The sequence below is a fragment of the Rousettus aegyptiacus genome, unplaced genomic scaffold, assembly GCF_014176215.1.
Source record: "Rousettus aegyptiacus isolate mRouAeg1 unplaced genomic scaffold, mRouAeg1.p scaffold_m13_p_12, whole genome shotgun sequence".
In the NCBI taxonomy this organism is placed as follows: Eukaryota; Metazoa; Chordata; class Mammalia; order Chiroptera; family Pteropodidae; genus Rousettus; species Rousettus aegyptiacus.
In genome coordinates this window covers 56,039,134-56,051,988 of record NW_023416287.1, presented here as the reverse complement: position 1 = coordinate 56,051,988, position 12,855 = coordinate 56,039,134, and the positions used below count along the sequence as shown (strand labels likewise).

At 35.4% G+C, this 12,855-nt stretch overlaps 1 protein-coding gene across 7 annotated transcripts in view; it reads right to left on the bottom strand.

The window, feature by feature from the left end:
* The window catches only part of GREB1L (GREB1 like retinoic acid receptor coactivator), a 219,994-nt gene that overhangs the window by 81,051 nt on the left and 126,088 nt on the right, over nucleotides 1-12,855 (bottom strand). For all 7 annotated transcript variants that reach the window (XM_016161519.2, XM_016161775.2, XM_016161923.2 and 4 more), the window contains exons 6-7: nucleotides 11,340-11,516; nucleotides 8,945-9,067 (exon numbers count right to left, since the gene is read on the bottom strand). In XM_016161519.2, coding sequence (XP_016017005.2) covers nucleotides 8,945-9,067; nucleotides 11,340-11,516 — 300 coding nt within the window. The remainder of the gene's footprint in view (nucleotides 1-8,944; nucleotides 9,068-11,339; nucleotides 11,517-12,855) is intronic.

The following is a 12,855-nucleotide window of genomic DNA, read 5'->3' as shown; positions in this document are numbered from 1 at the left end:
GAGTGTTTGGAAAAGGATTCATTTTAATATTCATTAGGAACTAAGTTTACAGAATCTGGCCGGGGAGGTTTTGATTATCCTGACCTCAAAGAAGTTTAGTGGCTAAGGAAGACAAATCCAAAGAGGAAGGGGACACACATAGCTACATTTTAGGGACAGTTAAAGGATACATTCTTATGGAAGCTGCTTTTTAAAAGGTTATCACCAGGGGCAGAGGAGTTGTACTGGTGTGGGGAGAGAGGGTGGAGAATGGAGACAAAATAAGAAGGCTATATGAGTGTGGCAAGCCTGGGTTGGAGCAGGTGCTTCACGAAGTATTCTTGACAAACAGAGGTCAGCATGAGAGGCAAAGGAGAGGAAGCCAAAAGGTTGCAGGGAAAGAAAAATACTGAGCACTTAAGAGATTTCTCTTAGGGTTGGCTCTGCCTCCTCCCTTCTTGGAGACCAAAGTGAGCTGTGAGACTCCACTGCAGCTGTACTACTGCAGCAACAATCCCACAGCAGGATCACCACAGTAGGAAATATAAAAACTCAAAATGACCAAAACATTATTATTACACCATAGCATCCCTGGCCTACGATAGTGTATCTTTTCGTTATTGATTCATAGATGTTCTTTATGTTTGTACTACTGTGTTAGTTTTATGTATCACACATCTTCAAGTTTATGGATTGAGTTTTCGTTCTCTGTATGGTGTCTCCTAATAATTAAAAGTGGTAATTTTAATGTACTGATATATTAGTCTTTTCTTCTATGATCAGCACTTTTTGTCTCTACTTTTAAGGTATCTACAATATCTAAGGTATTCTACAATATCTCCCAAAAGCGTAAGAATTTTACCTTTTACATTTAGATCTTCCAGCTACCCGGAACTTATTTTTGTGAATAGTGTGAAATAAGGGTCCAGTTTTACTTTTTCCACATAGACTGTCCAATTTCTGAGCACCATTCATTGAAAGGAAACATTTCACTGATCTGCAAGTCGCCTCTAAGGATGAAATACCCATATGTTCTGTGAACCTGTTTTCCAGCTCTCTACCCTGGTCTGCTGTTCTGTGTCTATTCCTGTGTCAACTCCTCCCTGTCTTTATTAGTAAAGTTTCCTGAGCTTGATATATGGCAGGGCAAGTCTTTTAGTTTGTTATTGTTCTTACTTCTTTAATATACAAGCATAAGACAGCAAGGGGTTTCTATTACTTTTAGCCTACGGTGGCTCACAGAGAAGAAATGTCATGCCATAACAAGTATTCAGTAACAGGGTCAACTTCTCCCTTAGACACAAAGGCACAGTGCTATGGGTCCATAATATTTTTAAGGGCTCATGAAAATGTTTTAATTTATTTTAGAATCAGAACAATGAACTTTTGTTTGAAGAAGGTATTTTAAAATATAATACTAAATATTCATTTTTATATATACATAATCATAAAACATATTTTTAAACACTTTTCTAGGGAGAAAGGGTCATGTAGGCAAATGTACCCAGGGCCCAAGAAAGTCATAAAATGGCCCTGTTATTCAATTAGTCATAGGAGCTGAGCTTAGGGCTTATCCCCATACTGCCCTACAGTCTAGGGCATAAAAACATGTTTCCTCTGAATGGTAGATGAGTATTTCAGCTTCACTGGGAAAAATCGCACAAAGTAGATTAGTAATTCCCCAAATGTTAATGTCAAATTCAAATTAAAAAACAGAATTCAAGTAACATTTATTTCCAGGCATTTCCAGGTACTAGGGAGTACAGGGATAAACAAAATAAACCCACAGCTTCTAGTATATAAGAGACTATTTAGATGGTAACAATTATAATTGGGAGAAATGTCACACAAATTGGTAGCAAGTCTGAGTTAATCTTAAGTTGCAAAACAGGTGTTATTTTTGGTTTTACAAATGAGAAACCAGAGTACAGAACAATTGAGTGGCTTATCCCAAGCTGCAGCAGAGTATATGTCAGATGCAGTATTTAAATATCAGGACTCTGACTTCAAGCCCTGTGCTGTTTACCATCTGGTCTGAAACACTGCTCATCTCATAGTAGATATTAAATAAATTAGATTGTGAACTGAAAGAGAAACAATGCCACTCCAAAGGATTTCACTGTCCTCTCAGAGCAGCTTTTTAATCGTTTTTTTTCCTACACCTTTGTTAAAGTATATTTTACATATCATAAAATTTACCCATTTCAAGTGTACAGGTCAATGATTTCTGGTAACTTTACCAAGTGATGCAACCATCACCATAAATCAATTTTAGAACATTTTCATCTCCTCTGTTAGAACCCTCATGCCCACTTTCAGTTAATTTCCATTCCTACACCTTGCCCCAAGCAATCACTAATCTATTACCTGTCTCTCTAAATTTGCCTTTTCTGGATATTTTGTAAAAATGAAATGATACAATATATGGTCTCTTTTCAGGTTTCTTTCACTTAGCATAATGTTTTTGCAGTTCATCTACAATTTAGCATGTGTCGATAGTTTGTTCCTTATTATTGCTGAATTGATATTGTAAGGATACACCACATTTTTTTGTCTATCCATTCATGACATTTAGGTTGTATTCAGTTTTCAACTATAGTGAATAATGCTATTATGAACATTTGTGTTCAAGTTTTTGTGAGGACATATATCTTCATCTCTCTCGGGCAGATATTTAAATATGAAATTTCTGGATTGTGTAGTAGTTTATATTTAATTTTCTGAGAATCTGACAAACTGTACTCTAAAGCGGCTGTCCATTTTACATTTTTACTAGCAATGTATGAGGGTTCTTATTTCTTCACATCCACAGGTTCTTGTTATTGTTATCTGTCTTTTTGATTATAGCCATTATAGTGGGTAAAAAGTAGTATGTTATGGTTTTGATTTGCATTTCTATAATGACTAACGATGTCGAGTATCTTTTCATGTGCTTATTAGTCATTTATATATATTCCTTAAAGAAATGTCAATTCGAAACCCTTTTCCCATGTTTGATTGAAGTGTCATCTTATTACTGAGTTGTAAGAGTTCTTTGTAAATTCTGGATACAAATCCTTTATTAAATATGTGCTTTGCAAATATTTTTTTCCAGTGTTGTCTTTTCATTTTTTTCTGCTTTTTAGTATTTTTTAATTTTTCAATTACGGGTGACAGAAAATATTAGTTTCAGGCGTACAACATACTGATTAGACATTTATATAACTTACGAAGTGATCACACTCTGATAAATGTAGTGCCCATGTGACACCATACATAGTTCTTACAATATTACTGACTGTATTCCCTATCTTGTCCTTCATATCCCCATGACTGTTTTGCATCTGCCTTGTGCTTCTTAATCTCTTCTCCATTTTCACCCATTCCCTCAATGCCTCTCCAATCTGGCCACCCTCAAAATATTCTCTGTATCTGTAAGTTTGTTTCTGTTTTGTTTGTTCGTTTGTTTTTCTAGATTCCACATATAAGTCTTTTCCACATATTTGTCTTTCTCTGAGTTATTTCATTTAGCCTAATATCCTCTAGGTCCATCCATGTTGTTGCAGATGGCAAGATTTCATTCTTTTTTAAGGCTGAGTAATATTCCATTTATATGTACCACTTCTTCTTTATCCCTTCAACTATTGATGGACACTTAGGTTGTGTCCATATCTTGGCTATTGTTAATAGTGCTGCAGTGATCATACAAATGCATATGTCTTTTCAAATTTGTATTTTAGGTTTCTTTGGATAAATACCCAGAAGGGATTACTGGGTCCTTCTTTGTCTCTTATTAGTCTTGGTTTTAAAATCTATTTGTCTCTTATTAGTCTTGGTTTTAAAATCTATTTTTTCTGATGTAAGTATTGTTACCCCAGCTTTTTTTTTTTTTATTTCCATTTTCTTCCATCCCTTTACTTTCAGTCTGTGTGTATCTTTCAATCTGAAGAGAGTCTCTTATAGATAGCATATGTAAGGGTCTTATTTTCCTATCAATTTAGCCACTCTATGTTTTTCAATTAGAGCATTTAATCCATTTGAAGTAATTGTTGATAATATGTAGTCATTGCCATTTTATTATTCATATTTTTGATATTCTCCTTCTTCTTAAAGAAATCCCTTCAACATTTCTTGTAATACTGATTTGGTGGTGATGAACATCTTCAGCTTTTTATTTTAAGCTCTTTATCTGTACTTAGATTCTAAATGATAGCTCTACTGTATAGAGAAATCTTGGCTGCAGGTTCTCGCTTTTCATCGCTTTAAATATTTTGTGCCAATCCCTTCTGGCTTGCAAAGTTTCTGCTGAGAAATCAGTTGAGAGGCTTATGGGAGCTCCCTTGCAGGTAACTAACTACTTTTCTCTTGCTACTTTTAAGATTATTTTTTTGTCTTTAACCTTTAGCATTTGAATTAGGATCTGTCTTGGTGTGGCCCTCTTTGGGTTCATCTTGTTTGGTGTTCCCTGAGGTTCCTGGGCTTGTATGTCTATTTCTTTCACCAGGTTAGGGACATTTTCCATCATTATTTCTTCTAATAGGTTTTCAATTCCTTGCTCTCTCTCTTCTCCCTCTGGTACCTCATGATACAAATGTAGGTACACTTGATGTTGTCCCCAAAGCCCTTTAAAATATCTTCGTTATTTTAGATTCTTTTTCTTCTTGCTGTTCTAATTGGGTATTTTCTCCTACCTTATCTTCTAAATCACTGATTCAATCTTTTGCTTCATCTAATCTACTATTGATTCCCTCCAATGTATTCTTCATTTCAGTTATTCTAGTCTTCGTTTCTGATGGGTTCTTTTTCATGTTTTCTATCTCCATTTTTATATATTTGATCTCTTTGTTGAAGTTTTCACTGAGAGCACTGAGCATCTTTATAACCAGTGTTTTCAACCCTGCATCTGGCAGATTGCTTGTCTCCATTGTTTAGTTCGTTTACTGAAGTTTTGTTCTATTCTTTCATTTGGGACATGTTTCTTTGTCTCCTCATTTTGGCTGCCTCTCTGTGTTTGTTTCTATGTATTAGGTAGAGATGCTATGTCTTTTGGTCTTGTTAGAATGGCCTTATGTATTAGGTGTCCTGTGGGGCCTGGTATGGTAGTACAGTGTCCCTGGTCACCTGAGCTGGGTGCTCCAGGTGTAGACCCTGCATGAGTTGTGTGTGCCCTCCTGTTGTAGTTGAGCCTTGCTTACTGTTTGCACATCAGTGGGAGGGATTGACCATCAGGCTGATTGGCTGTGAGGACTGGCTGTGACTACAACAGAGGAGCTGTCATGCAGGGGCTGACCCTACAGAGCAGGATTTGCTATCTTTTCATTTTCTTAATGCTGTCTTTTTAAGTATAAAAGTATTAAATTTTGCTGAGTTCCATTAACAATTTTTCCAGAAATAAATCTTTATATTTTAGTCAATTGATTTTTGACAAATGCAATTCACTGACAAGAAGATAGTCTGTTCAAAGATGGGGCTGGGACAATTGAATACCCACATGAAAAAGATGAACTTAGATGCTCACCTCATATCATACACAAAACTTAATTCAAAATGGCTCATAGACTTTAATGTAAGGATAAAACAGTAAAACTTTTATAAGAAAACATGAAAAATAATCTTTCAAAATCTTGGTTAGGCAAATATTTTTTTCACCTATTCTTGAATTCTTGTCTGGATTAAACGTAATATACGTGTGTGTGGGCGGGGGTATGTATAATGTACGTAGGTAACTAAACAATCTTCAGTCAAAATGATGAAATATTTTACTAAGATTGTTGACTAACTTTTGAATTATCAATGATATAAATATGTGGAAAAATGCAAGAGATAAGTGGCAAGCCAACCAGAACAGAACATCCAGAGTTTGGCAGGTGGAATCCAAGACAAAGCTGTGTAAACAGTAAGTTAATCCCTTCTTCAAATACTATGCAACATGTGTACCTACATTTCAGGCTAATAAATGTTGATAACAGGTAGTCACTGCTTATAGATTAAGAATGCAATCTCCTATAGAAGAATGAATATCTATCAGCTGTGAAGACGCCACCTACTCTCATGTTTGGAATTTCATAATGCTAACATGAAATTTTTATAGCCTATTACTTTCAACATATCTGAGAAATATATTATTGTTGAAGACTATAAACATAATTAGTTAAGAAGAAAGTTTTAAATAAAAGCCTAATTTTAGAGACATTTTCTATTAAATTCTCTAGATTGTACCTAAAATTGTTAATCGCTAATTTCATGGTCCAGTTACCACTTTTACCACCACAAGGGATATAGAAGAATATTGGCATAAATCTTGGCCACTTGTTTTCACTGTGAGTCAGTCAGTAACTTGCCTGTGTCTCTTCATGGCAACTGATAGAGCCTTGGCTAAAGCCTGAATCTTGATTTCCTCTGTTTCAGAGCAATCTCAGTTTTCAAAACATATTACCTGGTATGTAGTCACGCATCACTTACCAATGAAGATATGGTCTGAGAAATGTATCATTAGGTGACTCTGTCATTGGGTGAACATCATGGAGTACACTTACACAAACCTAGATGGTCTAGCCTCTTGCTTCTAGGCTACAAACCTGAACAGCATGTTGCTGTACTGAATACTGTAGGCATTTATAACACAATGGTATTTAAACATATCTTAAAAATGGTGCAGTAAAAATATGGTATAAAAGATAAAAGTGTGTGTATGCATGCACACATGCATGAGGCAGGCAGGGGCAGGGCTGTGGAGAGAGGTCCTGTTGGCGACAGAGTGGACATCAGGAGGGAGGGAGAAAGAGAGAGAGGAAAAGAAGAGAAGGAAAAAGTAAGGGAGAACAGAGATCAAAAGAGACCCAGATAAATAAAGCTTGAGATGAGCAATACTACAAGGAGAGAAGGAGAAGAGAGAGGGGTAGGTGTGGGGGTGGGGTGAATGTACATTCATGTGCATGCATGCGTGAGAAAGAGAAAGAGAGAGAGAGAGAGAGAGAGAGAGAGAGAGAGAGAGAGAGAGAGAGAGAGAGAGAGAGAGAGAGAGAGAGATTAAGAGAAATAGTGCATGTGAGTGTATGGGAGGGTGGAAGGCAGGTGAACAGCATGCTGAGCTTCCTCCTCTATTTAAACACCAGGGCTAGCAATAAATTCAACATCATAATCGGGCCCAGTCTTTTCTTTCAATATGGCAAACAAACTTTTTTGCTTATAATCCATTATTATCTTATGAGACCACTGACGTATATGCAGTCCATGGTTGACCAAAATGTCATGTGGCACAAGACTGTAGTTAAAACTGCATTGCTGCTTACTTTTTAATTACTTTGCATTACTGCTTATTAAAATATTAATATCTTTTCATTATTTTTAGCTACAACTAGTTATTTACATACCCACCTCTTCCTCTTAAAAAAGCTAATATGTTTTATTGTTTTTTTTAATCTTTCATATGAGTGGTTTTTATATCATCATAGCCATTAGTTAAGTTGTGGAACTCTACCTTACAGCATCTGATAAAGATTTTAGAACATAATGAACACTTGATATAAGTTTCTGTCAGAATACAGTAAATATTCATTTTTAATATTATAGTTTTAAAATCATATTTTGCTAGCCCCAAGGTCTAATGGCAGAAACTATACCACGATATCAATCAAATCACTAAAATAATATTCTAGGAGAGACACGTAAGTTTATCATTATTGTACTGAAGGCTAATCTTTTAATGCCAAGAGCCAAATGACTTTTTTCTTTCTTGAATAGCTAGTGACATAATGTTCTCTCATTTATTCTTAAGAGAAATGCTGTCTCCTTTTAGATCACAGCCTCAATCTAAGTCTCTTGAACAGTTGAGAAGTTAGATTTTTTAAATCCAGAGGGAAGTGGGCTCTGCTGAGTTCAGATATACAAGAAGTGCCCCATATAAAGCCGGCCTTATTATCACTGCTAATGGATAAGTTATTCTAATAATCACTTCCACCTTAAAAATAAGTAGAAACAATTTACCAGTTCATCAGAATTTGACATAAATTTGAAAGAGGAATGCTAAGTAGTTAAATAAATGAAGATAACCTTGTTTTTCAACTTGGGTTGAGTGGACACTGGGCAAAGCATGTATGCTATGAAGTTTGCATATCAGATAAGTAAAATGGTACTTCACAAAAACACAAGAGAATTGAAAAAAATTCACAAATTCTTTTAAAATACTTTCCTTCTTGCCTAAGATATAACCTACACTGCTTCTGAATAATTTTCACAAACCACTATGTGCAGCGATCTTTTCAGTTCCAGCCCTTCAGCCACCTGGAAACATTCTCACCTGGAGCCTTGTCCTGACCTCGGGGCCTGGTTCAGTGTAGTCTTCTATCTGGAGGAATTTTTAGAATGCTTAGAGGGCAACTTATCTGCTCAGTTTCAGACCATCCACTCTGCTGATCCTGCTCTGATACTGTAACCTAGTTTCAGGCACTAAAATTTTACCTGGTTATTCATATCCGAGCCCCTATCTTGAGCCACTAGAAAACAGAACCTGGATTCTTCTGTTGTGATCCTCAGTCCTACCTTGGGGACTTACTTCGTATCCAAGTTGGTGTAGCACTCCCTGTAATGTTCTGTACACTGGGTTAGAGCCCTACCCTGGAACTCCAGTCTTCATAAATATGTCCCCAATACATGCTACCTGATAGCTATGACACAGACTTTCCTCATGTCTAGATTTCATTTATTGCCTTCTGTCAGATTCCTCTAGAGACAGTCCTATGCTTGAGCTCAACTTTCTACCACCAATCAGTTCCTTTATCCATCCCTTTCCTAGCACTGGCAGGACTTGGGGTTCTGGTCACCCACAGACTGACCTATCTCAATGCTGAGTTCTAATTCTAATAGTAACTCAATTAATTTACCTCTATTTAAAAATACTTCTATTCAAACCAGCCGACAGTGAGTTTTAAATGCCTCATTTAATATACATCTGCTGTGTAAAATTCCAAAAGAAAATACCCCATACCTGTCTGAATGAATCCTGATTTGTATCCATTAGCTGTGCCATTTTCTGGGGTCACAGTTGATGATACTGAAGAGTTTGGTTTAATGGAGAGGCAAGTAGCAGAGGATTGTCGGCTTCTACATTCTGGAAAAGAGAAAGAATCACATCATGTGAGGAGATCAATATTCTGTTAAAACAGGTAATGGAGACAGAATCCATTAAAATCTTCCAAATAGGTTGCTGCTCCTTAAGTGGCAACACTTTTCTAATCCGAGGTCCCCCTTCCTCTAATACTGACTCCAAGAGAATGTGCAACATGGTGAACACAATTTGTCTTCCTAAGGCCAGATGTCATGTTTAGAAGGCAAAGGAATGGTTACAAAGAACAATCAGACTTTTGTTACCCACAGACTAGTTTGCAGGGGAAGAATTACTCATAACCAATAGAGTCATGCTAGTTTTACGGATAGGACTAAGGTTAAAATATCAGTAATTTATAAAAATCTAATAAGCTTGCAAACACAAATTAACCTGCTGTCCAGGACTGATTTAAGTGTGAAACAGTTACCTAGAGTCCATCTAGGCTATCTTCAATCTTCTCACTTCGACCTTAACTTATGTCCCAAAGAAGAAGTAAATAATAACTTAAGGTAGTAGACAAAAATTAGAAATGTTGAAATTATTATTATTCTCAGTTCTTATTAAAGAAAATAGGTAGACAATATTCAAGGTGATTACTGATCATACAACACCAAGCTTTATTTTAATTAAGCCGATATTGATGTCTGGTACATTTTAATACCTTGTATTTGTTCAGGTAGATAGTGAATACTATGACAACATGTTGGGGCTGTAACTTTCAACCTAATTATACCATGTTTTATACCATATTAGTCTTAAAGATAGCATATGAAAAAGAGATAAAAGTGACAAAGTTAATTATAGTGGTTTCTTTGGAGGCAGTTTTCTATCAGCTTCTATGCTATGACCTTCCTGAAGAGCTATTGTATTTGTCCTACAAGGGTATTTCCACATTATATGTATTATATACATATTTGTAAACTGATAGTATATGTTTGTATATATGTGTATATATACATATACAATTCCAATCCAAAATAGCAACTGCTATAATGTGAGACTTCAGAAGCCATCCAGGGTCACTGTATCACAAACTATGTCACAGATATTATTATTTCCCCAAAAGAAGAATTGTCATTGAGCGCTAAATAAGAAGTTAAAATATTTTATGCAACCAACAAACATTTAAAAGGGCAGTTAAAAGACTTTTACTTTTTTATTAGGGTTCATAACATTTAAAACAATTTTTTCTAAAGAAAAAAACTCTATAGATTTTATTAGAATAAAGAGTTATTTATAATTCACTATGTTTATGATTCAGTGGTTGCAAACTTTAAATCCTGATGATACCTGGCTTGGAACACATAGCCATTTCCGGAGTAGTTTTATAATGTCATTGCAAATACAACCAAGGGTAATATGGTAAGAGACTCAGATGCAAATCTGCAGCTGTAATTTGAATTTATTATGCCATTTTTCTTTCTTTATCAAAATATTTCCATTTTATTTCCATATCAGAAATGTGTGATTTTAATAACTGAGCATTAGCTAATACAGTAATATAAAAATGAAGGAGAAAAAGATGTGAGTATTCATTTTCATAAAGTGCAGATTTAATATTATGCCATTTTTCATGGTCAGGCCAAAATCTTGCATAGACAACAAATAGAAACATTAAAGACAATTACTATACTGTCTTTAATAATATAATGTTAACAATCAAGAAAAAATCTCAGCATCTAAGAAACTGCTCAAAAGTACTAGATACCTCACTACTTTAGAAAAATGAATAGAACTTGTGTTGAATCCCACCAAACACATAAAGATGTGAAGTTTCAATTGGATTCATTTCTATAAATAAGTTAGTTTTGCCTAACTAAAAAGAAACAAAATTTCCCCACGTATTATAAAGAGTGCATTATTCATTCTAAAGTATGCTTATTTCTAATTAAAATAGAAAAATATAGATGCTTGAAAGTTACCAAAGAACCTATCAAATAAAGTAGAAAAAGCATGTAACCAGGAAACTAATATTTTGAGGTCTTCTCTAAATGACAGAAGAGCTACAGAAAGTCCATTTTTTCCGAGAGTGGCACTTATTCTTCCAAGAGAAATACATAGAGACATGCACTTTCATAAACTTGAATAGTTTCCATTAAAAATCAGAAGCAAGTCAAATAACCTGCCAGAGGGCTTTACATTTTTGAATAGTCTTCTGAACTTGGGATATTTATCTGCATCATCCCTGAAATCTGAATTTTGCATGGGCCACTTATCATATGGGTAACATCCTCATTCTCTTCCCCTTCTTTTCTCTCCAGGAAGTTGATGATACCTTTCCAGCAGATAAGAGGTCCCTTTGACAGTACCCCCTGGGAGCTTCTGACTAGGTAGTACTTTAAGTGCTTCTGCTTCTTTGGCTGGGTGGTGAGCTTCAAGTTAATGTGGTTGGAAAATTCCGTGAAATACCGAAATCCTCTTTCTCCACAGCCGATACAGTTTCCAGAAAACCCTGAAAGGAGGAAAATAAGTTAGTTATTGGTGGTCTTGTACGCTGATATCACACTTTTACATATAAGAAGCACAGAAATATTTAGTCTTTAATCAAATGGGTTACTAATTTCAAGGAAATAATTTAAAAGAAAAAAACAGGTACAAAATTTATTTTATCAGAGTTATTTCCTAACAGTGAAAGACTGAAAATAATTTAAAAATTTTAAAATGTTCTAAAAGAATAATGGTTAGGGAAACAGAGTGGATAATATGATGTGATAGAATTTATATAATTGACATAAAAATATGAAAAAGTTTGGTCCTAGAGATGTCCATTATTTCATCCCCACACATTCTTCTTTTTAGAGAACCTGCTGCCCTGGTTCTCTGCCCTGCCCACCATGTGGACTTGCCTCCATGGCCACAGCTGATTAGACTGTGGACCAATATCTGACCCAATCTGGGACATAGTCTCTCTTCCGAAATTTTGAAATAATTACTAAAACAATCAGTCAGGTGGTACTGGGTCCTAAATTAATAAGGTTTTATAAAATTGGAACATAAGTTGGGATCAACCACATGTCAGCTAAGGTGTGGAACAGACCAAACAGCAATGTGATGAGGAAGCTGGTCTGCAGATAGGGGAGCATGGGCAGTGATGTGAAAACTCAGGGCATTGTCAGCTTTCCAGTTTCTATGAGAGCCAGCTGTACTTTCTAGCATGAGTTTCTTGAGAGTCCCATTTCCTCTTTATTCAACTCCTCTTTACTCCAACTAGCTTATTATTCCTTTAGATCTAACATCCGAACAATTCTCACTCAGATTAATTAAACAAAAAGAAACTTCTGTGACCTGCTTAGAGCAGGGGAACATAGAAAGAAGAAATGGAGAAAGCTTGGAGGATGAGAAGCTATGCTTTGCTTTATAGGAAATGAATTTTTAAGTCCCCCCTTAATACATAAGAGGAAAAGGCAGATGGCAGGGTAAGTTCCTCTGGCTGTAACTGATGAGGACACCACACATGTAGTGTCATATAGTGAACAAGTACAAAAAAGTTGTAAGGGCATTCTAAATTTCACAAATATAATATCTCTATACGCAAACAACTAATTGAAAATTCACTGAAGTGATATATTCTTTTTAAGCCCCCAAATCAACTTGTTACATATTTAGCATAAATAAGGAGAGAAGAGAAAGGCTAGGATTAAAGACAGAATATCTTACAATGTCCCAATCTCAGAATGCTGATAATCAATTCAGAGCATTTAGAAATGGCAGTCCAATTTATTATTATTTATTCAGTAATTATTTATTGATTACCTACCTATATGCCAGGCATTGTACTAAACACTGGAATA